This window comes from Glossina fuscipes, unplaced genomic scaffold, assembly GCF_014805625.2.
Source record: "Glossina fuscipes isolate IAEA_lab_2018 unplaced genomic scaffold, Yale_Gfus_2 27, whole genome shotgun sequence".
Classification (NCBI taxonomy): Eukaryota; Metazoa; Arthropoda; class Insecta; order Diptera; family Glossinidae; genus Glossina; species Glossina fuscipes.
This window is the reverse complement of record NW_023998422.1, coordinates 23135-50738: the sequence shown is the minus strand read 5'-3', so window position 1 is coordinate 50738 and position 27604 is coordinate 23135. Positions and strand designations below refer to the sequence as shown.

General features: G+C 34.8%; 1 protein-coding gene across 2 annotated transcripts; it reads right to left on the bottom strand.

Moving 5' to 3' along the window:
- Positions 1-483: 483 nt before the first annotated feature.
- LOC119635698 (integrin alpha-PS3-like) lies at positions 484-26485 on the bottom strand. Of its 2 annotated transcripts, none has more exons than XM_038030662.1 (10): positions 25606-26485; positions 3772-4549; positions 3502-3711; positions 2765-3446; positions 2573-2702; positions 2141-2506; positions 2009-2078; positions 1628-1940; positions 1058-1560; positions 484-989 (listed from the first exon to the last, which is right to left on the bottom strand). In XM_038030662.1, the coding sequence occupies exons 1-10, from the start codon at positions 25791-25793 to the stop codon at positions 876-878; spliced, it is 3354 nt and encodes a 1117-aa protein (XP_037886590.1). In that variant the 5' UTR covers positions 25794-26485; the 3' UTR covers positions 484-875. The 2 variants fall into 2 exon arrangements, with proteins under 2 accessions (XP_037886590.1, XP_037886589.1); XM_038030661.1 differs by lacking the exon at positions 25606-26485 and adding an exon at positions 11774-12294 and having other exon boundaries at positions 485-989.
- Positions 26486-27604: the final 1119 nt, after the last annotated feature.

The following is a 27604-nucleotide window of genomic DNA, read 5'->3' as shown; positions in this document are numbered from 1 at the left end:
ACAGAAGTTTACATGGATAGATATCAGACAAATAAATAGTGTATAAATAGTGTAAAAAATAGTGTAACAAGATTGCCCTTCACATTAAATGATGTTGGAAAGCGAATGTTCATTACCTCAATATAAAAATAGATAATTTATTTCGTTTCTTGTGATACTCATATGTAAATATGAAAAAAAAAAAAAACTTATATCCAACAAATTTACATTGTATGCTTATATTACGCGCAAGAGCTCAAAAGAAATTCAGTAAAATGCACATATTTCACGTAACTATCCAATAAGTGATTAAAACGGTCCAACAGAAATCCCTTCGTTGGTCTGTCGTTTAGGTTTTTTTTTTCACAGAACAGATAGACAGACGTTCAGTAAGTAAATGTAAATGAAAAAAGTATTTATATAACAAGAGTCACATATCTATATATGTAAAACAGTTTGTACACTTAAAAAACTACAACAAAACTAAGAGCAATAAATAAAGTTCATTAATGTCTAATTAAAATAATATTTCAATAATAAAAAAAAAAATAATAGTAACATTTGGTATCATTATTGCTTTTTTGCATATATGTAGATAAGTAAATCTGCAAAAAAAAAAAAAAAAAAAAAAAAAAAAAAAGAAACATCAAATTACAAAATGACTCATAGCTATCTACGTGCTTGCATGCAGACATTGCCATATACTATGTTAACATGGAGTAAAAATAATTTTTATTGTTATTATAATTATTATTATTATTATTATTACTACTATTAATATTAATAGAGTTGCTTTTATCATAAAAACAACGGCAGGAGGTCTATTCACAGCAATTAGAGGCACGCTTATAAAATGCATTACATAACATTTGTCACAATAGGTAAGTAAATGCAGTTCAATTACTCTCGGCATTTAAAGTGGATGTCTCGTTAACACCATCGCCTGACACTTGAGCTTGATGTACCAATTTATCCATTTCCTCTTTGGTGGCACGTTTAAAAAAGCCAGCCTAATATATTTCATGAAATTTCAAACCGTTACTCTTAACCGTTAAACTCTATTTTGCATGCAACTTACCCGATACATGCCATAGGTAATCAACGCCAATGCCAGCAAACCTCCAAGAACGGCTAATACAATTACCCAAATTGGTGTAACATAGAGTTGATGCTTTGAAATGATATTGAATTCAATTTTCTTATTAATAGCCAATGTTTTGCCCAATGGATCATTTGATTTCGTTACATCCAATCCAATGAGTATAACGAAAAATTCCCAAGGTTCAATTAAAATTTGATTGACTTCATTGAGATCGACATTGTATTTCATGATAACGGTGAGCGGTTTATCGGGCTTAAAATCATAAACATGCATCACTGCCCGCACACAAATAGTTGTTTCAGAATCATTGCAATTAAAAATGATGGTACGATTAACGGGCAGCGTTCCTTTTAAGTCGTCACTCAGCATGTCATACGCCTTGAATTGAGCAATACGAGCATATTGCTCTTTACTTGCGGTATAAGCAGTCACTTCACGTCTTTGCCGCCGACTGGTTAAGGAGGCAGCCAAAATTAAGTCTAAATAGCAAAAAAAAAAAAAAAAAAAAAATCAGTTAAGTTAATATATCACCAACGGATAGGTTACCATCTAAGGTGCCATCCTTGTTATCATCCATTTTCATCGAGTCAAAATCCACACCACGGTCTAGTATATTGAAATCGCTAGCAGAAGCAGCAAGATGGCCTCTTGAAATTGTTTCGATGCTATTCATAAGGATCTGGGTAGTGTTTTGATAAAAATCGATGCCCACCAGTTGTGAATCGTAAGTAGCTTGCATAGTAATATTGCTCATATCGATGATGGGTATAGTTGCGGTAGCCCCTAGTATTCTGTATGCAACGGGTATATCAAACTTCAATTCCATTGCTCCAACATTACTGGGTCCATTGCTTTTGATCTGTCGTTTAACGATATTAAAGAAATAAATAATCGTGGAATGGAATCGTTTTCCCAACCGGGACTCACCTCGTAAATATTAATAACTTCAGCAGTGTCGGTAATCTTCTCTAAATTAATGTGTGGTGTTTTAGGTGCTCTATGCAATAAAATCATATTATCACTCCGTACTTGATCTGATTAAGGATATTTAAATCTTACCCAATTGCGTCAATTTCAGTGAATTCAGTTAGAGTTATAACCTCTCGAACGATATTGTCGCTACTGGCAAGTTCTTTGCCAGTGCTGAACACTTCTGCTGTCAAAATTAAAGCGTTACCGGAAATGCCGGTGACATCATAAATCACTTTAAGACTATCTTTCGCTCCTTTGGCCATCGGTTGGCCGCGATTAAGATCGCATAACATTACCGCATCGGTGGAAGCTTTACAATTTGAAGGTACTTTCGCGAATGGCATACGATTGGAAGACGTAATATTGATTTGAGGTAAGTAAGCCGTTTCGCCCTTGTTAACAATCTCGTATGTAACAGTAAACGTTCGGCTGCTACCCAAGATATATGTATGACTAGAATTGTTCGATATGCTTAATAGAAGTAACTATTGATTATAACCTTTCTTTTTTCGAACTCACTCAAGCCCTGTACTCATTACTTGCAAATCGGCGATGCAAATTTCGGAAGCACAACCTGTACTAAAGATAATTTTCTGTCTATAAAGCTTAGGTTCTGCTGGATCCACAGCAGCACATATCTCACAAAATACTAAGATAAGAAAGATAAGAATTTGAAAGCTCAGCGAATCTTCTTAGAAATCTCTTATTTACCTTCCGAATCCGGTATGCCATTAATAAGCTCATAATGAATTTCTAGTTCTATCGGTTTAAAAATATCAGCCACGCTAAACCGTACATCGCATTCCAAAACGCGACACTGCATTTGTAAACCAGCCGAAGCGTTGAATGTCAGCTCATTGGTGCCGGTGGACACAAGTTTTACACGTTTCACCTGAGGGTCGACAGCAACGCGTAACGCTAAATCCTGGGATACGATTCTAGAAGATGTTGTAGAGATACCGTAACATATTGTCACTGGAAAACTAGTCTGTTCTGGTTTAATTTCACGTGTCTGCGAATTGATAGTGGCATGAATTTGGACTACTGGGTATGCACGATAAAGGAAGACCGTTTCAGCATTTGGAGCACCTATCGCTAAATCATTAAAGCCGTTATTGTCAATATCTGAGCCTTTTGATAAGCCATGGCCGAACATATGCAATCCATAAATTGACTCTGAGCGTAATGGCGATTTTAAACGTTGACTCGTTTGTTCCCGCAAGCCTCGTTCGCTGCCCAAATATATAAATACGGAGCCATTTCCAGCGAATGGAGCTCCGACGGCAATATCATTATAGCCGTCATGATTGATATCGCCCAGTCGTGTTAAAGTTGTTCCAAAGCGTACTTTGCCCCGTATCGGTGACACCAAGAGTTTGCGTTCGAAATTAAACTGGAAGGAAAATCTTGTTTAATAAATGAAAATTGTATTATTCAAGAGAACTCACTCTGCCTTGATTTAGAAAAACATATATGGCGCCCTCGTCAAATGAACCCGTCACGCTGTACTGAGGTGCCGAAATAATAACATCCGTTAGGCCATCATTATTCAAGTCTTCTGCCAAAACTGCATAACCGAAATACTCACCAAATTGTTTACCTCGAAACACATAGCTTTTGCTTATAGTTCCACCACTAGCTAAATCAAAAATATACGCCTGCAAGAATGTGTTATGTCAAGATAAAAGCGTTATCATGCATTCTTCAAAAAATAATACCTCCCCTGATTGCTCGTTAGCTTGAGGCGCTGTAGCTACGTACAAGAGTTTTTCTTTATCGTTGCTATCAAAATAACCCGAACTTACTGAGTAACCAAAATAGGAATCGTTAGGTTGTTCGAATTTCTCCGGATTGGGTATATCGGATTCATAATATGCCTGAGGTAACTCGCCCTCAGACTGACGCGATACTCGACGACGAGCAGCTTTCTCTGTATCGCGGCGACTTAATGATGGATCATCATTGACGGTTCGCTTACGGTAACGTATTACGGAGCCTTTCCACGTATGAATACCGGGCGCACCAATTAAGAATTCTTCATTGTTAGGTGTTATATGAGCACTTAGACCTTGTTCAGCCAACATATAATAATATACTCGTTGCCCTTTCTCTTCTTTAATTTGATCCTGTTTTAAGCGTAAGGGCGATATTTTACGAACGTTCGTCGGACTATCGGTTAATGTGTCATTGATCCAATAACATAGGCCATGCATAAGATAATCATTGGGAGCGGGTGCTACAAATCTGGGAGCACAAACTAACAATTTATCGGTGTCTTTCACGCCGCCATCCATGGCTGCACCTAACCATTGAAAGTCGCGCTTCTCGGAATCGTATGTGTATTCACTGTATTCAATATTACGATTGCCTTGATCATCGAACACGTACGGACTGCATGTGTGATCAGATAAATAACATCTGTATATGGCACCAGTTTCATTAATATACCGTTGTAACGGCAAGGTTGATTGGGCACGAGGAGCGCCAACAATAATGCTATAAAATATAGAATTATTGTTCGCTTCTTTCTATATCAAGGAAATAAATTGAACACTTTTGCTGATGGGTTAGATAATGTTCGCTTATGTTAATGTAAAAGAAAAAGTTAAATATGATAAACGGCAATTTTACATGTTATGCATGAATATATAGAATTAATATCCGCAAACAGATATGATCTTTCTCAAGTTGAACTGGGTGCCGATATGTGCCTGTAAGTTATTATGACATTGGAACTGCGAAACGTATTTGCAGAAATTAGTGGGAAAAGATTTACTTTAAAGAACCATTAAAGTACTACGTCGAGTCACATAGGCCTTTTTTGAAGTGGTAGAAATTAACAAGTTCAAATAAGAATAGCAGAGGTACCTGAGGAGAAAAAACATTCGACTTTAAACATTCGTCAATATAACCCGATACAAGCAGCTTCTCCAAGCCTCTCTTTAATAGTTCGATACCACTTTTAGAAAGTGATTTGTCATAACTCTCGAAATACGTTTAAGTTTTCGCAACGTTCTTAATATACGACCCTGGTACATCCTTCTAAGATTTCCGAACATATAATTGTCCTTGGCGGCCATATCTTGAAAACGCAACGAATAGGGCAAAAAATCTAACCTCAATTCATGCAAATTCGCCCTTGTAGCCATCGATCTGTAACGGGGCGTTTTTAGTCTAAGATGAGGAAACATGAAACTCAATGGTCGCTCAGCTTGTTTACGCCTAAATCTTTCTTGAACATGCGACAACGACGTTCTTTAGACATGCTGATAGCCTCTAGATTTCTCAAATACTTTCAATGCAGACAGAAAGACGAACATAGAAAGTTTGTGAGCCTCACGATGCATATATATATACACAAAGTTTCTGTGTACGTCCTTCTGTTGAAATCAATACTTTAATCTTAAAGCTTTGCCTGTAAGGGTGCGGCTGATCATAAATTTTTTATCACTTTGAAAACCAACTGTTTACGACCGGCAATCATAAAACGATCACGTATGCATGGAACAGCAACGAAAAGTAATTTTTGGATTACTTACAATATGCTAAAAAGATCATAAAGAAATGTGGTTTAAAGCAGGCACTATAGGTGTAATTACGATTACGTTTTATATACTAAATAAATGGATCTTTGATTTATCATGTAATCGGATAGCTGATTTTTTGTTTTTTCGCTCTTGCGATTTTTTTTGTTAGTCTGATATTCTAGAAATTTCTTGTATGCGATAATTATATAATCAACTACACACGACAATTTATTCAATCCGCCGTAAAACAATTGTTAAGAAAATCGACCAGCATGTAAGACAATTTGATATAGATATAAAGATATAACAGTAAAAGTATTATTAAATAAAAAAAAACAAAAACAGGAATGCTATAGTACTCGTACAAAAATGATGTTAAGCACGGCAATTTTCAAAGTGCCATAAAAATATTCTCCGGGCAAAACTTAATATAACCTAGACATCGCTGGGAAGGCTATTAATAGGGGATTCATGCCGTACCAGTTTCATTTGTTCACAGGGCATGGTTTCTCTTTATCAACCTCATTTATGACATAGTGTGAAAATGTTGTCCTCTCGAATATTAATTAATTTACATAAAGTCATGTTTTATTTATGATATTTTGTAAAAAATTTCTCGACAAGTTCCATTTTAACTGTGTTTTGAGGTAAATCTCTTCAAGACTTCCTTTAACAGAATATCGGCTTAACAGAGCTCTGCAAAAATTTTTTAGTTTGTGTCTCTGCCAGTTATATCTAAAGATAACTTCACACCCTTAAATCATCATGCATTATTACTTTATTTTCCTTTTTTGCGCCCGATATTTTTATCGGGTTGGATGATAGTACAAATAGTAAATTATGTAGTTATATTATTGTCGATTTTACTTTGCGCGTATTTATCATAAGGATGAGGAAGCAACCGCATGAAATTTTCCAATATATGTTTCTTCAATTTAATTTAAGAATGTTTACTATTGAAAATGCAACTCTGCTTAATTAAAATTTTTTCCTTCTTATTGAGATAACAAACAAACAAATTCTCGCGGAAAATGTTATAAGGTGAATTATTGAGCCTTCTTTTATTATAACGCGACGAGCCGATTTTTTTCCGCCATTTTTTTTTTCATTTAATAGATATGTTCACGCCATTTCTATTACTTTGTCCCATATAGCAGATATACTCACGCCATTTCTATTACTTCGCTCCATTTAACAGATATGCTCACGCCATTTCTGTTACTTCGTCCCATTTAACAGTTTCAGTTATCTACCGGATTGAACACTTAAGAAGAGGAAGTCACAAATTTAAACCAGCTGTTTTCTGTCAGTTGCGGAAAATAAAGTAATTTAAAAAAACCGCTTTATACTCCGAAATTGTAATCAGTTAGACAGACAAAATAAAAAGTTGCTTAAAAAAACTATGACGTATAGAAGGATATTAAGGGGGATAAGAAGGATATTAGTAAAAAAAGATGACTTGCTTATTGCTCTAATCCATTTCGTTTTGACTAAACATTCGCAATTTCGCTGTATTGGTTTAGAGGAAAATGTAAGTTTATATATATATATATATGGATATGCATCTGTTATTTCTTTTCTTACTTTTGTATTACAAGAAATTTTGGCGGAAGAATCTGCAGGTTCAGAATTATTGCCCGAGAATTGGAATGCAGACGAGAGTAACTATGCTCTACGATATATCCAGGATAAACTATTCTACATCTTACTACGTTCAATAACTGAGGGCTCTATAATAATTGCTGTATATAAAAACTACTAAAGCTTCCAATATATGCCTCCCGCTTGAGTAACTTATAAGCGACCTTAGCGGCTCCGTTACAATGATGATATCGTCTGCATCTCAGTTGGCCGATAGATACCGCAAAGAATTATTAGAATCGTTTATTGAATTTCCAAAAGTAATTTTAAATATTCTTCAAGTTTTATCAAGGCCAAAACAAATCCATTACTGTACAGACCAATAAATACACCATCAACAACTGCTGATCGCTCGGATCCATTACGGAATGCCTTTGCGCCCATTTCTGGGGTATGAAAATTCTTTTATCAACTGACTGAAGAATAATTCCGGATACTTTTCATCACTTTTTTTTTTAAATATGAATTCAGACAATATCATCTAGCGAGAGTTGAGCCGCGTCCATTCGGTTTACCGTAGGTCGGACGTGGCTACTTAGATTTCTTTTGTGCACGGAGATCGTGGCAACTTACTTTCATTTCCATCAAATCCCGATTGCCACACCGATCCTTGTGGCAGCGGTGGTGTGCGGCAACACTTCGATCCTTTCGAAACACTACCCGTTTTCGTTTCTATCCTAATTCCGATTATTTGCCGCCACCCAGCGGTGGAGACAATGTTATGTGAAAAGACTACCTAACGATAAAATTACATCATATTTTTATATTAAATTTCATTTGCTCTGGTATGTTTTAAATAATTGCTATAACTATCATAATTTTGTATACATATATATATATATATAATTATATATATATATCAAAAAAACATTTATTCCAACAAATGAAATTCAATATAAAAAATATAATATAATTTTATCGTTAAGCATTATTTTTACATAAAATAGTCTCTAACCTAAACCGGGTGGCGGCAAAAGGATTAGGATAGAGACGAATGACGCAAACGAGTAGTGGTCCAAAAGGATCAAAGCGTTTTCGCATACCACCCCTGCCACCTGGATAGGTGTGAAAATCGGGATACGATGGAAGTGGAAGCAAGTTGCCACGATCTCCGTGCGCAAAGGGATCTAAATCGCCACGTCCGACCTCCGAGAAAGCGAATGGGCGCGGCTCAACTCTCGCTGGATGATATTGAAGAAAGAAAAATAGATCAAAGCATTCTCTCTGATTGAAAGTTTAAAACATCAAATAAATTATGTAATACAAATAAATTACGTAAACAAAACGTTTCTATATAAATAATAACAAATGTTAACTTATCGTGCCGGTAAATAGTTTAAAAGATAACAAACAATGCAAAGAGTGAGTTCGCTAAGTATAAAAAGTTCCATATCAATTCCAATCAAATAATAATAGGTGGTATAAAAAGTCCCCGCCGTTGTTTATTACTAGATGGTGCTGCAGCCTATTTATCGGACAATACTCATCTGATTGTCTCAAACGAGCATGGGCTTAAAAAGCGAAATTTCAGCTAACATTTTTTGTGAAGACAGTTTTCCGGTTTTTGGCCCGTCCAAAAACTTATATTGACTTGAAAATGAATGATATATATCTATGCGCTATGTAACGTTTGTTACTATAAAAAAGGCAAAAACGATATAATAAAAAAAATTTGGGAAGTGCACGGTAAGAATGCTTTTAGTGAACGAAGGACCCATGGGTGGTTTCCTTGATTACGTTCTGGAAATTTCGATGTCAAAGTTGCACCTCGCAGTCACGGGAAATATCGATGAAATTTTGCAGCCAATGTAGTAAGACCGGTACGCAAGCTATTAGGAAATAGTGAAGGCACTAAGCGTGGACCACATGATAGTTTGACATCATTTGAAAAGAACAGACTGCAAAAAAGAAACTCAAACGAAGACGAAAAAACCGCGGAGACCTTTTATATCACCCATTATTGTTAACGCTTAGGTAATTGACCGCCACAACTCCACACGTGAACAGTGTGAAGTAATGATAAGCGTATCAAGCGGTTGTCACTTTTTAACGGGGTGTCCTTAAGAAATGTATTATAATTGTGTAGTTAAATATTTTAATAACCCTTATGGGTCGTAAGTTATAGGTCTTTAGCTATTTTCAGCATATATAGCAACGATCAGGTGAGTACAAGCTTCAAGCTTTACATTAACAAATGAATTTTAGTTTATAGGTTTTTGCCTTTTGAAGACGCTCTTGCGGATAGGTAACGTGTATTTTTAAGTTTAATCTGGAACCATCAAATAAAAATAATAGATGGGCGGGAAAGTTCTGCAGTATTTTTCTACGTGCGAGTAATTTTATTTGTCAGATCAAGGCAAGCAGTTGAAATGCGTCTTATTAATTAGCGCACCATTCATAGGTTTTAAGGGAACTACTTATAACCGTCTTTATCGCTAAGTAGAGCGAACAGAGTGCAGTGGATAAAGTGCATTTAAAATTTTTTATTGTTCGGACCTGTTGAAGACGATGTGCCAATTTTCGTTCTGGGGATTTCAAATCTCAAAGAAAACCGCCACGACATTTTACGGTCGATGTTGGATGGTAACCTAAATTTTTAAACACTATGCAATTGCAAAGGAAATTAGCGCTAACTTTTCCGCCAACCTAACATATAATATGATAAACCTAACTAAACCAAAAGTTGATATCTTTCATTTTTTTAAAATACGGCTCTAAGCGAGTATGCAAATATTGAAATTTTCTAGTTCTTTTTCAAATTCTAGAAAATTGAGAATCAAGGCAAAACGTCTAATTGCGCCAAACCTGACAACTTGATGATCAACATATGTTTATAGCAGCCTTTCTTATATAAATCCTATCTCGTTACATTTATTAATATGCGTTTCGAAAACTGGTATGCGATTGCGAATGTTTAAATGCATTACTAAAGTTATATAATGGCCAGATCTAGGGTATACATTGAAAAAAAAATGTGATCGATATGATCCATCGGGAATGTGTTTTGTTATACCCATTATTAAAGAATGGGGGCATACTCATTTTGTCGTAATGTTTACAACACCCAGAAGGAAGCTGCAGAGACTCTTTAAAGTATATATATATTCTTGATTAGCATGCATGATTGTGAATTGATTAAGCCATGTCTGTCTTAAGCTGTCTGTGTGTCAGTGTGGTGTTCGATGTTAATGGTCTCCTATCGACTTCAAATGTGTTAGAAACATTGCAAGCTTTTCCACGCAGGTTGATATTGAAAACGAGCCAAACTGGCCGGAGCACAAGCCTGCAGCGAAGCGGAAACTGAACTAAACTTTGTATATTATCTGTCTTAAAAATACGTTCATTCTAAAATAAGTATGATGGACACCACGATCTGATGGATTAATTTTTTTCTTAATAATACGGGTGATATGGGTATCAAATAAAGGTACTTGGAGATTAGCATCGGATAAGCTAAGTGTGTTAAATCTAATTAATTGTATGGAGATGATCGATTAATTTTTTCTTCATAACACCAACGCTATGAGCGCCAAATAAAAGGGGGTTTCGAGATTAGAATGCGAAGAGTTAGATACGTTAATTCTAAATTAATTATGGCGGACGTTACGACGTGGTAAATTAATTTTTCTTACCAGTACCTCTTAATGAAGGAAAAGTGTATAGTGGATATGCGAGATTCGGTCCCAGCGCGTTTCCTACTTGTTTATATTTACGTTCGGAACCAAAAAGTGACAAATTCGCGAAAAAGACCTGGACTATGTACTTAACTAAAACTTAATGCAAATATTTATCAGACTAGATGATAATTTCGATTTAAAAACGGGCGCGGCAATCCAGTTTACCACTAATAAAAATATTTTCAAAAAATCGTATATACTGTAGATACACTTAAGCCGAAAGATGATTCTTCTTAAGGTCTACCAGTTATTTTTGGCAAAATTCATTACCAAACCATCTCGACTGATGAAGAAATGACTCATATATTGCCATGCACTAAGCAAGATGCGCACTGCACTTTACGGGCGAAAAGGAGAAAGAAACTTCCTAAAGAACGAAACGAAGCTGATATGCGCGAGCATATGGAATTGTTCTGCTTTTTACGAAACCCTGAACAGAAAAATATTCTGTCACAATTTTTCAAGTAGATTCCAGAAAAGATCAGCCTATTGAAGAAAAGGCGACAACAAACAAAGAACATCGTGGCAGAAATAAAGCAAAAGTGGATCGATCCCCTTGAGAATTTCGCAAGAAATTGAAGTGATAATATTTAATCATCAGAAGCTTTTAGACTTTGGGCACCTGTTGAAAGTCACTGATGATTCATCTTGGTAACACGCGTAATATAATCGGCTAGGAGTGAATTCATCCCTTTGCGCTGTTATGTGATTTACGTTTATCTATGAAACGTTATTTTGAATTTTTACTTTAAAATGACTTCATCAAGTTTTATTTGACTATCATTAATGGAAAATGTTAAAAATAACAGTTAATGCGTACAATGAATCATCAGATAACTAAATAGAGTGGTGCTAAATGCAAGCCATAAACTTACCCAGAAGGTCTCAAATTCAAGGTAAATCCAAAATATGACGACTCATATTTAGCTTGACTCGTGGCCAGCTGTGGATCAGTAATAACAGCATTAGGTTTCGGTGAAAAATTATAAGCGCTTGCTAAACTAATATCAGACGCGACATAGAATAGTAATATAACGTCTAAAAAGCATAACGTGCTTAATGTCAACATTATTGTTTTTGTTTATTTTACTCTTTTTCCTTTGTTTTTCTTTTTTTTTTTTCTTTTCGATTTTTTGTTGCTCTTGTTGTTCTAAGCACAATTTACCACGCAAACGATAACTTCACTTAAGCGTATTGTTCTCCACTTAGCTATTTATGAACTTGACATAAAATGAACCGTTCCAACAACTGAACTCACATAATGTCGAAGATTAACTAAACGTATTGTGTGCTCATCGCGTAACTCAAATCATGAGGTGGAGTACAAAAATGAATATCAATAGCGTTTATTGTTTCTCTATGAAACGAAGCACCGAACACAAGACTATTCAATTGTTATTATTATTATTATTATTATTTGAACGCGAGTAATCCGTGAACATGAGTAATCCGTGTTGTGTTCATTGATTGTTGCCAAACCGGTAATGCACACAGCGCTATCTGCAGTTAACGTTCATTATTATTATTGCAGGTCCGCTTTGCGTCCAGCTCTCATTCATTGCACACTTTAAAGTTTTCAAAATTAATGATTGCTGATAATTTTAAAGCGATATCCAGTTTGGCCCATATACAGACCAACCAACTCAACTCAATTCTTATAATTCTTTATAGATGACTGGCGCTCTCTTTCTCTTTTGCTCTCTCCCTCTCTCTCTCTCTCTCTCTCTCTCTCGGTATTTTGCTCTTTTTCTTCGTTCTTCCCGATTTTGTTCGCATTGTTTATCCTAAAAACGAAGAATATTTTGGTGCTTTATGATTTTTTGTTCGTCTCTCTTTTATTCGTAACAAATTCGGATGATTCATACCGCATTAAAGATGTTACTCACATTAACATGTATTATTATTATTATTATTGCAACAAATTGAAACGCCGCTTACACTCCTATGATCAGTCTTTCCTTCAATAATTTCGCATTTAATTACAAGTGACTGGACTTGAAATTTGATTGCGCTCGACTTCGTGTTTTCGCATGTAAATCTTTCCGCTGTATTTCCTTTTTTCAGCTACTTCTTTAATGTAGGATCACTTTCGACTTAAAAAATATTTTATTTATTTTCCATTTTTTTAATTATTTAAATTATGTGTATGTAATAGGCAGATGGGCTTACGATAGGCCCGCTTATATCGATCGACTCGGAATTATAATCTGAATTGATTTAATCCTGTCTGTCCGACTGTCCATCTGATGCCTGTAAATTTATGCTCAAACTGCAGGTCTCAATTTTTGAGATATTTCGATAAAATTTGATAGATGGGCGAATGCTAATGCAAATGGTTCGGATTGGTCCACTTCTTCGATCACTCCCCCTGCTATTCTGAAAAGTCGTTATATGGCAAAAATTTGCAATGTTTAAAATTTCTCGGCAAAAGAGGCAAGGTACTAGTATGCTGGCGTTGGTATGAAAACTTTGGAATGGCTGGGACAATATTCGAACCCCCTCCCATATAGCGAAAACTGAAGTTCATACGACGAACTCTACGCTAATAAGGATTCTCACGAAAATTGATCCTTTATAGAGTAGAAAAGGCTTAGTCTTAATATGTGGTGATGAAAATTAACCCTTAATATTAATTTCATACAAAAAGCCAAATCAATTTTCTTTATGCTGGGACCATTGCTACTCACTTGGAGAGCAAAATAGAATGAACGCTAAGTGATTTACTTGAACTACGTATTCCACAGCGAGTATACAACTTAGGTTAATGTAGACCTTTGGCATCAGTTTTAAGAGAAAATGGAATTCGCGTATGTGGCAGCTAACCATCATCTCACATTTCCTGGACTACAAACATCCAGTCGCAATCCGGGGAAGATGCCGATCGTTTAGATGCTCTCGGCGACGGGGATCCTACCTTTGGACAGTCTTCGAGATCATCGAAGGTCGTCTGCAGATCCCCGCGTAGTCAAAAGACATGCAGACTTCCTCACCGCCTAGTCAACTACAAATGAGATCCACTCTTGGACATCCGACAACCGAAAGACTTTCAAAAAATCTTGCTAACATGAAGACAAGTTTTCGTTTTGATATAGCAAGGACGATTCAACAGATTCAGATCGTTGAGAACTCGTTGAGAAGAAGTACAGTCATCTAATTTAAATATTAAACAACAGCGACAACAACTCACGCCAATGCAGAAGTAAAAGTAGAGTTACGAAATGTTGAATCGGTCGGTTATAACGCATTTTAACAGACAAATATTCGCAGAGGTCAGTGGGGTTATGATAATAGACTGTACACATGGAATCATTTAGGAAAACGCTGAAGGCGCCATGGTGATAATCTTCAGGGATAATCAAAGAGAACTACGAGAAGCGGATAAATCACTTGTATTAACGTATACAATGTCCAAGGCTCTGGGAAGGCATTTACTAACAAGCAATGCGCAAAAATCTAGCAGACAAGCTAGATTAAGCATTCTGGCTTTGATTCTCTTAGGCAGTTAACTTTTTCGTTACTGATTCCAATTAGCCGTTACTAACGTTAATCTTTTCTCAGCGGATCTTTGAACTGAAGAGATATTCGAACTTGGAGAAGAATGGTGAAGAGCAGAAGAAGGTATTGTATGCCCGTACCGTTATTAATTTATTATATACTTTAAGCGAAAGAAAACAAGTAAGAAAGTTATATTTGGCGGGGGCCGAATCTCGCATAGCCACCATTATGCTTACCGCATTCTACTCTCCAAGTTCTTTTATTTGATACCAATATCTTCGGTATTATTAAGAGGAAATTAATCTACCAGGTCGCAGTGTCTGCCACACTGAATTTAGGATTAAGCCATTTTTAGGCGGGATTATATATTTTCATGTGAGGAACGGACAAAATAGTTTTGAAAATTTTGCTTTGTTTACGTTCTGGTAAATAAGCATAAACCCCCAAAAAAGTGAGAAAAATAAACACTTTATGTGGGCGTGGCAGACGGTTTCCATTCTTGCATGTGAAGAGTAGAGTGCTTCGTAAAGTAAATTTGGAAAATTTCAACCTTTTAACTTTTATAATTTCTGAGTGACCAGCAAAAACCCAAAAAAAAAGCTGTGTCGCGTTAAGTTTATGCTCTACTTGGGGCATCTGATCTGACCACTTTGGCTCATTTTAAATACTAATCTGCTTGCAACGACTTCCAATGTTCCTACCAAATTTGAAGTCGATATCTTCACAGACACACAGCCAGACAGACATGGCTAAATTAATTCAGAATTTCACCCATGATCAAGAATATATACATAGATTTTAAAGAGTCTCTGAAGACTCCTTTTCGGTGTTACATAAATTATGGAAAAAAAAAAACAAAATGACTATACCCGCTCTTACAGTGATGGGTATAAAAAAGGTTAAAATAAGCGAATTATTTGAACAATAAATTTATAAAAAGCATTTATCCTAAGCGTGGCGAACTTAACTTTAATGATCATTTTAATATGACAAGAGACTTAAGCGTAGAAAAGTGATATCGTTATCGGTCATTTCAACTCAAGTTTTAGTCTAAGCAAAAGTGGCTTATACTAGTTTCGCTTTTACATAAATCTCAAAACCAGTTATCCGCATTTAAACGCATATGAAACAAATGCAATATGCTTACAAAGGAATTTTTATATTTAAAAACTCAAATGAAGCATATATAGTAAGTAAATTCGATTTATGACGAATTTAATAAATAAAATTTGCAATGCTTTCATTTCGTTTGTTTCCGATTGGATCAACAGTCTTACGGAAATAATTTGCAAACATAACTTTTAGATAGTTGTAGTCGATATCTATTCCATATTTGAGACCAGCATTCGCTATGTTATTAAGTAATCGACAAAAATATTCAAAAAATATTATTAAGCGAATTTGCGAAACAGAATTAATAGAAATAAACTTTTAGATCACAAGCATAGAAGGATTGGAAGCAAGCAATCCTGATTTATTCGTATCATATCCCCACAAGTCCAAGATATGAGCTAAATTAATAATAACCGATCCTGCTTGAAACTGGTATTAGTCCGCCTCCATCCGCGAAAAAAAACTATATCAGAAGATATTGGTCCAAAATTTGATGTAGAGTTTTATCTAGCTAGTCGCAAGTCGACATAACATGCAATCAATCAAATTATTGTTATACACATCCATCACTCAGACGTGCATAACCAAGTTCCCTTGCAACATATAGAAATGAAAGAACTTGTAAAACATGTATGTACGTATGTTCTGAGCGCATTCAATCAGCTTTGTTCGAACATTAGTCCATTCGTCTTGCGTTTTTGACACCTTCTTCGCAGCAAAAATTGAAGAAGAACTTTGAAACTTTGCATATGAATTCTTAACTGCACAGGTCACAGGTCAGGTATGATCCCGTTTATTAAGCACAACCAACTATCTCTCTCTCTCTCTCTTGTTTTAATTCTTAATATTTGAATTAAATCTGATAAGCACCCCAGCCGGGAATGTTTATGATGCTCATATATAGAAACGGAAAAATCAAGTAATTATATATACTCTCCTCTCATCGTCCCATTAGGAAACTATTATTCAGTTCGATTAGTTTTGGAAATCAAGTCAACATATCCTTGAAAGCATCGGCTTACTCACCGTATAAAGTTACTTCATTTTCATGAAACCTTTCATTAAATTAAAAGGCAATAAATACCATGCTCCCCCGCCAGTCTTGCCAAGCAGCAAATTTCACATAATATTGCCATATTTTAGACAAAATATTCTTTGCATTCTTTAAGTTTTATTCGTTCTGGCCCTGTCGTGGTATGAAAATTCCCGCACGTTAATTAAAAAGATTGCCCACCTCTGGTCTACATGCTGGAATGCTCAACAAAGCTTACAACTACAAGTATTTGCATAATAAATCATTAACGAACACTTACTCTGCCCGACATTCTGTCATCTGTGTCATCTGTCTCTCTTTAATCCAAGTAGTTATACAATAAATTGCAGACACTTATAAACCTGGCTACAGGCACAAAACTGAGGCTTGAAAGAAATTAAAATGCAATTGATATCGATTTAAAAGTTCAACGGTATTTTCACGCCATCTTTCAGAATGTTAAGCAAATTCACCAATGCCCACATGCTCATAATTCTCAGAGATGACAGCTGCCTTATAAATAGTTGGTCACGGATTTTTTATAGGCTCAGTGTTGAGAAAGAAACATGTCAGATCAATCGACTTAGTCCATATAGACGCACACACACACATACTCTATAGGCAATGATTGACATGACTTCCATTCCTTTTATCCAGTTTGCATTGATTATACGGTAATGTATTAATCAAAATTAATTCCGAATCGAATGGAGAGGCCTTATTTACTTCGATTTATATATATGTATATATATATATACATATATATTGATTTATATATATATTTATATATTTATATATATATATATATATATATATATAGAAAAAGTTGTTTGCGAAAGAGATTCTATCTCAACTAACATATTTGAATTTTTGAAACCGTTTTAATATTCATCAAATATAAGATTGACGCCTTTAGCATTTTCACTTGAATGGACAGCAAATTTGTCATTATATGCTTATGTTATAGTGGCGATGCACTTCAGTGACTCATTGTGTTTGTAAGACGAAATCGAGCAAAAGGTCATTATTCTTGAAAATTTACATGACTAAAACATCAATATTACGACCACAATGATCTAGAAATTTATATGAATTTTAAAATAAACGGAAATTTTTAACGTTCGCTAACAAGAGGTAGCACTAATACTATTACGTTGTATATCGCTTGTAATGTTGAAGAAGTAAGAAAATTATATTTGATTGCAATCGAGTTTAGAAAATTGAAAAAGAAAATAATAAGAAAAATTTGCATGTTCCATAACATTAGGGTAGGCGTGGTCAATTTTCTCTATTTTTGTGTAATAATTTTATGGAAATTTACATCGCGTGTCTGTTGTAGTTTATGAGCAACGAGCAACAGATACGGAAAGCAACAGTGTTTTGAGGTTGCATAGACGTGTGTTGCCCTTTTGAAAATTTATAGACGATTTCTTTGTTCTTCAAAAAAAATTTTCTCATTTATGGTGAAATACTGTTACTTAGGAGCTACTGCCGAGAAATTTTGAAAATTGCAAATTTTTTCCATTTAAGGACTTTCTTAAATAGGACATTATATGGAGAGAGATTTTCAATAGCGTTCGTGCTTGTGCCAAATCACGTCAGTGCACCAAACATTGCAACTTGACACAAATTTATATGGATTGGCATCACACGGGCAGAAAAGTTTCGATTTATTCGCTCGGTAAAATATAAGGTAGATCTCGCTCAAATCATTCCATACATTACATACATCCACATAAACTTAAATTAAGTAAGTAGTGTACGGTGTTATAAGAAAATAAATGAAAAGCAATTTTGTCTTTGACTTAAATATTTTCACGCATAGGCTACGTGTAAGGTTCAAAGTATTCGACCCAAGCAGAACACAAGCTCTTTCAACATTTCAATTTAATAGCACAAGTTTCGGTTTTCTTTGTTCTTTACGTTCCGCTTTTGGAAGAGGACAAAATCCCGATCGCCGTTCTTATATACTCAACACATATCTGATTTTCTTATTAGCACACTTGTAACATTTTCAAATTACATGCATGCATGTATGTGTAAAAAAGTGTAATCGAAAATTTTTATTTTACTGAATCATTCAATTTTTTAACTCTTTTATGCCATAATTCATTGAAATCTGTTCGCATACACGGACAAGCTTGCGATTTTTTTTTTATTGTTTCTCTTTTTTTTTTCTTCTTTTTTTTCCTTTTCTTGTTAACCTTAATTGGAGAAGATGAATGTGAATGTAAAAGATGTCTGTGTGTGTGTGTGTGTGTGTGTGTGTGTCTGTGCGTGTACGTGCTTGTGCGCGTGTGTATGCCTTAATAAATAAATAAAAATCATAAATTAAAAGAGCCAAGCCATTAGACACCCTACATCAACTCGCCTAGTACAACTATTCACTTGTCCACCAAATCTCACGCAAAGTCACACTTATCATGAAAGTTCGCATGTTAGGAGATACCCAAGATGATACCGACATAATCTGATCTAAATTTTTAATTTATTTATGGCCTAAAAATTTTATTATTTTTCAGTTTCCGTCGTAATTCCTAGAAATTAAACATTCTTTGCATATAAGGGCTTGCTGTTCATCATAATCCCTACATATGTTGGAGTCTAAAAAAGCAGACTTATGTGATCCAAATTCGTTGCTGCTAATTTTCCTGGTAAATTGCTGCTATGGACAAATTTTTAACCTAATTTTTTAAAAATTAAACCTTTCCGAGGTTGGAAGATGTATAAGCTTAAGACAAACGTTATAAGGCTGCCAGGTTTCGCGCCTAGCAAAGGGAGTTTTAAAAAAGCTTTTTGCACCGACTCAACTCGATCAGCTTAACATATATAGTCCGGGGACCATACCACAAATGTAGGCCTAACAATTTTTTCACTTATATACGGGCTCGTATGACTAACAAGTAATAACTCCCAGGAGAGCGTTCGCTTTATTTACACGGGCTTGAATTTGCAAATTAAAGTTCAATTTAGGATCGAATATAATATTTAAATCAGAGAAGTTCGAAACACAGTCTGGTATCGCGAGTAGTGATCGGAACCTCCTACAAAACGTTAGTTGTTTGCATATTTTCAAGTTAAGCGACATATTATAATGTTTCCGATTCGGTCCGAGTCCAAACACTTGGCATACTCGAAGATATTAAAAGAATAAAATAAGTTCTCATCGTCTACAAACATTAACATTTTTTAAGATTGCAAACAAATGATTCCCCTGCGGAACACCACATACTTATTCTGTAGACCGTGATATCCAAGAAGACGACCAGTTAGACAGGACTTGAAACACACAAATAAATTAGTAGAAAAATCATGACAAAGGAACGTTTGTGATGGTAGTTTATGGTGGAACCTAGCAAAAGCCTTAGAAAGATCTATGTGAGTAATATAAGTTTACACTCCGAGAATCGACGATAAATATTACAAATGACATCCAGCACGTTTGTCATAGTAGAATTACTTTTAATACAACCCTGTTGAGAGGGAGAAAAACTAGTCAGATGTGACGATCGAAATTTGTTCACTAGAAGACGTTTGCGTAATTTGGGAAAAACGCTCGATTTAGCGATCCCGTTCTTATAACTGAGATGTAAACAGGTTTCTCGTCTCGTCCAAAGGAAGGATACTTTTCTAAGACAATAGATCCAAATAAGAGTGTTAAAGGAATATGTAGAACAGTAGCGCGAAACATCAAGGTGCAAGACGGTACATCATCCGGGACAGGATAACATAATATTTTTAAAGCGGTTAGAGCATTAAACACTTCTGCATTAGTAAATTAACCTTAGGAAACATATCAGACGATTGTAGATAGTATGGATAAGAGTAAAATGAGTTGTACATCGAAGCGTAACTTTGTTCGAAAAAATTAACAAACATAGTACAAACATCAGAGGAGCTGGATTAGAATATATAAGCGCGGAACATCCAGACAACTTACGCTTTAAACATTTGACCCATTTGAAGAAACGCCTTGAATTCGAGTGTAGCGAGTGTTCATTGCAATAAGTACGCATTATGTTATAATGTATATACTTTTTCAAAGTGCTCAACTTATTTCTTACTCCAGGATGATTGGCAAAATCGAATAGCAAGCACCTGGTCTTGTGTCTTTTACAAAATCCACTCCTTTCGTTGCGTACTATTCTCAAGTTTTTGCGGAACCAAACAGGCTAACGCTCGTTTGTTACGTTGGGAACACACTCAGACATAGCGGAATAAAGAATCGTGTAAAACTAACTGTTATAACTCAGTATTCAGATAACGTTTAATCAGCATTTTTTTTTTCGTTAAGTATGTGAATGTATAGAGGCGTCCTATTTTCGTATTTTCTATTTTCTAATTTTTTTTTTTTTAGGGGATTATGCGGTAATATAAATTCGCTTTCGACATTTCTTTTTGATCTTTCAGCTTGTTATAGTTTGATCGTGAAACGGATATAATTCTGAATCGATGTAATCTTCCCTCTCGCCCGCTTGCAAAAATGTAAGCAGAAAACTCAAACGTGTTACAAGCACATTCAAAGCTAATCGCCAAGCATCAAACTTTAAATTAGACGGGATGAGTGCATAGCCATGCAGCCGCCCATAAAAATCGCAAGTAGTTACTAATCTGCAGAGAATGCTTATATGTATCGGGCGTAATCGAAACTTTGCTATAAGAATGAACATGATGCCTCTACATACATGCTAATGATCATTACCCCTATAGTAAAGTAAGAGTAAAATAGCAAAAAGTCCAGAAGACAGAAATATTCTTTACTACATTGTTATACTATAGACGTTCGCCTGGTCGATTTACATCATTTTCAATACCAATCTGCGAGCCATAACTTCCTATGGTTTATCCAAAGTTGAAGACAATATCTTCATGTTTGTAGGCGAGACGATATTTACTAGAAAGGTGGACATGCCGCGATCGATTCAGAATGGCATATATACCCAACTCTTTTTTTACTCGCTGTTTTTTTTACTGGATTTTGGAATAACACGCTTCATCAATGTATTCTTTTACACCAATTTTTTATTCCAACCGAATATCAAAACAAATTTCTTTTTTTTTTATTCTAAATTTTACAGTGTCCTATGGAAACGTATGGATACAGCAATAGTTGAAAGTAAATTTCAGCTACTAGCTGTTGATTTAATCCGCACGAACTTGAAAATACACGATTTTTTTACACGATTTTTTTTACACGACTTTTTTTACATGATTTTTTTGTTTGAGCAGCATCTGTCCGAAACTTGGATATGATTTATATAAGCAACTTGAGGAACCATAAAAAAAAAAAATGCTGTCAGCAGGCTCTGTAACAACAAAAAACCATCAGAGGGCGTTAATAACGGGAGAAATTTTCTGTTTCAATCAAATCCGACAGTTATGCGAAATATATCTGAAGTATACGCTGCACTGGTGACAGCATTTTTGATCCAGTTCATAAAAAACGTGCGTGCTTGTTATCAAGTAACGTTGAATAGCTAAGAACGCAATTTTTATTTCCAATTGCAATTGATATACGTTGTATGCAAATACTTGGTGCACTAAGAAAATTAACTTTAGTACGTTTTTTGCAATAAAAAGGAATAGCTTTTGTTTTATATAATATGGATTTCGTTATTAACTTTTTTGCATGGTTTTTTAAGCAAATATGTAGAGTTTTTTTATGTTACACGATTTTTTTAACATGTCCTTAAATTTACGATACTTATACATATTTGTTTAGAAGATGGTTTTTCGCAAGAATTTCTAAGGAACGCGTCTGCCGCATGAAAAAAGAGTTGGATGTAATTGCTCAGAAATCATATCATTTTATTAATAATATTTATTCGATGGAAAATAGTCACAGATAAGATAAGAAATGTATTTCTTCATTTACTATCTTTATTGCCGATGAAAATATCCGTATGCTTGCAATCAAGAATGTATAGCGGATCGTTATGCCCACCCAACAATAATCAATGAAAAGAAATAATTATTCCTATTATTTTTATTTGCATTGTACAGTCGTCCCTTTAGCTAATATAAACCGTTGAATAGCAACAACTTACAACGAATTCGTCCGTTCATAATAAAGTAATGATACACTATGCTATTTTAACAAACAAAAAAAAAAAAAGGAATAAGGAATCAATTTCCGATCGTCCTATACAGAATTGTATATTATCCTTAAGAGAACTTTATATATTCTAAAGCTCCGTTAAGTAGCTAGGATTAAGATATGGTTGTCGTTGAAAGCCTACTTCGCTCGAATTAGGAAACGTACAATATTTTTGCGGCCACTTTATGCAGCTACATGAAATAAGGGTTTGAAGATAAATTCGAATTTAACTAGCAAAGACACCCACCATTTCGGTTAACAAAAATCTGTTAACGACTTAACGAGCTCTGTTAAATAATTACAATTGAGATAACCCTTATACGAAAGTACCTTTCAAACAAGCTAAGCAAATTCGACCTTGGATTTTCAAAACTTTTTTTAATTTTTGAAATTTCGAATATTAGCGTAAATCGCCTATGGAGAAATGGTTAAATTCGAGGCTATCTGCAGCAAAGTCTCATATGACAGCATGTGTTGGTAGACCCTAGCTACCACAAGATGGTGAGTTACTGCATCTGTTTGCAGTATGACCCACGAGTTGGCAATTTTTACATGTCGCTGGATTTGGGATACAATGCTCAAGTTTACATTTACACCAATCTACATCTACAATAGATGAGAGGCGGTAGCGATCGAAAGTGAAATCGGTTTTACCGGTAGCGGAGCTTGATTGTCCCTCGGCATTGGGCTTGGTCAATTTATATACGTCGTTTAGGCTTTGGCATTTTATCTCGGAAGTTATGTTAGCTTTGCAAACATGATTAAGACAATGGACATACACTACGCCTTTCGCCGGGTCAAATGTTTCATGAAGTTTCGAAGATATTTGCCATAAGTTTGAGAGGGTTTTTGCTTTTAAGATTTTCCTCTGTAGCCCCAGGATTCCGGGCAAGAACTAATAGGTCTTTTTTATTTGCAAAAGGAATTAGTTTGAATATTAAATTGTCTTTACAGATCAATTACCGGAGTGTTGATTGCGGGCAATGGTAGAAAGTCTCTTTTTTGCTTAGTTTTCTTTTTAGAAACAGTGTCTAGATCCGATAAGAAATCGAATTTGTCGGGTGGGTCCGAAGCCTTGATGTAATTTAAGTACTGATCAGTAGTATATAAGGTATTGAAGACAATCACCCATCAGATGAAGAGGAAAGAAACATATATTGAGTGCATTTTTTTTTAAGATTTGGAAACTGGTGGCAAAATTTCATTTGTCAAACTTTCTTTTTAATTCAAATTTTCTTTTTTATTAAGCTCCCGGTTAACAGAGCTTCAAATTGGCATAGCAAACATATATGCAAACATATCACGGTCATGAAGAAGTACAAATTAGGGTCTGAAGACGTCTGAAAGGTCGACTTTTGCAGACGAAAACTGAGAATACGTGGGGTATCCGTTCGGAAATAAGTCGAACTATAATTCAATTATATAATCAGCCATCAATAAAGAAAAACAAGTAAGAGAGTAATATTCGGCTGGTGCCGATTCATGTATACCCATAATTTCTGCAGTATTCCTCCATGCTTAGCACTTTGCCTTATTATCAATAAGCAAGCAAACTCAAAAAAGTGGGAAAATTAAAAAATTTTGGTCCCTTTGTAAACTTGGACATAAACAATAAGGTGCTCCATAAGGTGCATTTTACCTCTTATCACCGATGATTAATAAGCAATACAATGTTGCCTTCGGTCTTTGCTTTGCTGAAGGCTTGGCGTTCGAGCAGATTTGGCTCAGTTATAATACTAATCTGCGTGCAAGAACATCCAACACTTCGGCCAAATTTCAAGGCGATATGTCAATTTTTACGACACGGGTAGGGCCAACAGCACACACCACACAGAAACGTTGCAGACAAACATGGCTGAGCAAGAACATGTACACTTTATAGGGTGTCTAAAAAATTCTTTTTAAGCTGTGCAAACATTATGAGAACATTCTTCGTTGGTAGGTACAAAAAAAGAAAAGAGAAAATGAAAAATCCATTACTTTGAAATGAAAAACATTGATTGCGAAATGCATTTTTTGACAATCGCTACGAACGCAATGAACAAAGCGAAGCAGGAAAAAAATTCCCATGACATTAAAATTGATCTTTTTAGTGAAAATTCGTGAAAACTCATAATGCACGAATCCATGAACTTGATAATTTGTTGCAAAGTTAGGAGCAACAACTGAGCTTGTGGACTTGCTCGACTCGGTTAAAATTGATAATAGAAAATCATAGAAACGGCGATAAGATTTCGACAAATGAAACGCATAACATTTCTTCTCTACGCATAAAATTTCTCGTATTCGCATACTAAACCAACTATAGTCTGCCATCAGAATAAGAATGAAAGAAGTAGGATATGATGGGATGAATATGATTATTTATTGCTATCTATTTACAAATAATTTACAGAATCAAAAATCATCATTTATTCCAAGCCTTTGCAGGTCACTCAATCGTTATGAAAATCGTTGTGAAAAATGATTTACTACATAAATGGATTTAATTGCACTTTGCTTACATAAGCTCACTGTATATACGCTCATCAAGTTTTCATAAAGGAAATATTGATTTACCGCATTAGTAACGAATAAAACAATTTGCTCCTACCTTACTTCTTAAGAAGTAGTCAAAAAGTATCGCTATAAATAATGAATCATTTCGTGTCATTTTGAGAAATTAAGGACTTTAAGTGCAATGAATTGAATTTTAATTTTAAAGATTCCTTTTTTACGCCTGAATGCACTTACGAGCATGTAAGGGTGTGTGTTTATTTTGGAAAAGAAAAAAGAAAAAACAAAAACGTAGACATATAATAAATCGTAACGGTAACGGTAACCCCAGGCATAATGATTTTTCTCTGAATTCTTTAAATAATTTTATATGAATTGTTTTTATTTTATACGTTTACATTACAATGCCTTTGTTAAAAATCTCAATTTATAAGGGAACTTTTATATGTTATGTTATTTCTTTGTCAACGTACCTCGTTGGTCGCATAACGATATTATATCCAAAATAGGAGCTTCGCATTTGTGGTTTGAAAAATTTTAGTTGGGGTGCTCTTATGACAATTTGTGGCTGTGGAGCATAGCAGAAGGTGTTTGCTAGTGTTAGTAAACTGATAATAGTGCTGCCAACTAGCAGACATTGAACTTGTGACTGAGCAGACATTTCGATTTTCTGCCGTCTGTTCGCGCGTCTTTCATGTATTTTCTTTTTTTTTTTTTTACTTTTCTCATACACAATTTTAAAGATATTTTTATCACAATAAAAACAAACAGCAACGGCAGCAGCAGCAGCAGCAACAACAACGAAAATTAAATAAAAAACTTCATTGCTTTAAAAACTAGAAATATATGTTTAGTGTTCAATTAAAAGATTATTACGATGCCAGCCATCATCATATATCATTGATTTCGATACAATTGATTTTCAACTTTAAAAATTCTTCACATTAATTTTCTTAAATATATTTTTGATCTTCTTATTTATTGACATTTATTGAAATGATCGCATTTGACCGCAGCAATAGCATAACGCGCGACCCTAATTGACTTGACGTAGTTTTGCAATGTTTTTTTACACTACGAAACCGCGAAGCGAAAATTTGTCACATATATATATATGTAATGGCCACAGGAATCTGTAAGTATCGCACACACATATATATCATTAAACAATGCGTTTTAGTGAATAAGCAAATCGGTTACACGCACGCATACTCGCTTATACATTCTCATATTTAAAAGCATGTAATTCTTGATTTTTCTCATTTAAATAATTACAAGAAATTGCTTATGATCTTAATTCGCACGCACACACTAATATGATTATACATTATTTTGCTACTACGTTTGTGTATCAATCTTCTTTTTTCTTTTTCTCTTCATTCAATTTGTAAAAAAAAAAAAAAAAAACAATTTTTCTCCAAACACGTACACTACAACTTACTTCGCCGGCAACCGAAATCAAAATAAACACAAATTCTTTTGCCACAAAGGCCCTAAGCTCTGCTTATTGCTTGACTGATAGTTACATATACAGATTGATATATATTTCTTTACATATATATATATATATATATATATCTATTTATATACGAGCATGTTGTTTTTCTGTTTATTATGTACCGGCAGTCAACACTGAAGGCACTGAGGGCAATCATAAACGTCGTGATTGTATGCATATGCATACAAAAGTTATTTACATATGGGTTTCTCTATGACTAAATTTGATGATGTGGATCAATATTAAGACCACACATTTCTTTTTACCCTACAAAACCACATTAGACCATTTTTTATAATTTAGTTACTTAGATGCGTAACTGTACGCGGCCTTGCCTAGATTAAGTTTTGAATTTGGCATTACCATCTTATATATTTTTCAATATTTTGAAAATTTGATATAAAATAAATATCCTAAGCACTCAACTATTGATTGTGCTTAGACAGTTTATTAAGGCTAAGTTATATTTACCTAGGAAGCGAATACTTATTCTTTTAATTCATTCATTGTCCAGCATTGCCAGATATAACAGAATTGTTTCTTGGCCGCAATCTCTCTCTATACGTTTTTGCTTGTGCAAAATTTTCTTGCGGTATCATTCCATTTACTCCCGATCTGATCTGGCGGTCGAACGTTAATTATGAAGATGACCTTCCAACTGTTGCTTACGCATTTCGACGGAGTGGGTAATAAAATTTTATATAGCCCTTGCTTCATGTTTTTCGCATTTAATTGCTTTCAGTTCATCTTTAATCATTCGTCTTCGTCTTATCCATTCGTAGCTAGATAATATGGAGCAGCCTTTTTGTATGTAATGCCATTACTTTTCAAAAAGAAATTCCTGTGACGTTAGTTGCTAACCACAGCCACTTGTTAATACTTCAAGAATCAAGAATCTTTGGTTCTGTAGTTATGTTGGTAATCATTTGTCATATGCTTCAACCGAGACTAAAAAGTAAGCGGGCCTCTAGATG

Excerpts from the sequence above, each read along its gene's own strand:
- LOC119635698 (XM_038030661.1), bottom strand. The coding sequence starts at position 11,967 with ATGTTGACATTAAGCACGTTATGCTTTTTAGACGTTATATTACTATTC. Across the intron at positions 2,703-2,764 it reads TGGCATACCGGATTCGGAAG|TATTTTGTGAGATATGTGCT; the intron begins GTAAATAAGAGA and ends TTCTTATCTTAG. Across the intron at positions 2,507-2,572 it reads GTAATGAGTACAGGGCTTGA|TCATACATATATCTTGGGTA; the intron begins GTGAGTTCGAAA and ends GAACAATTCTAG.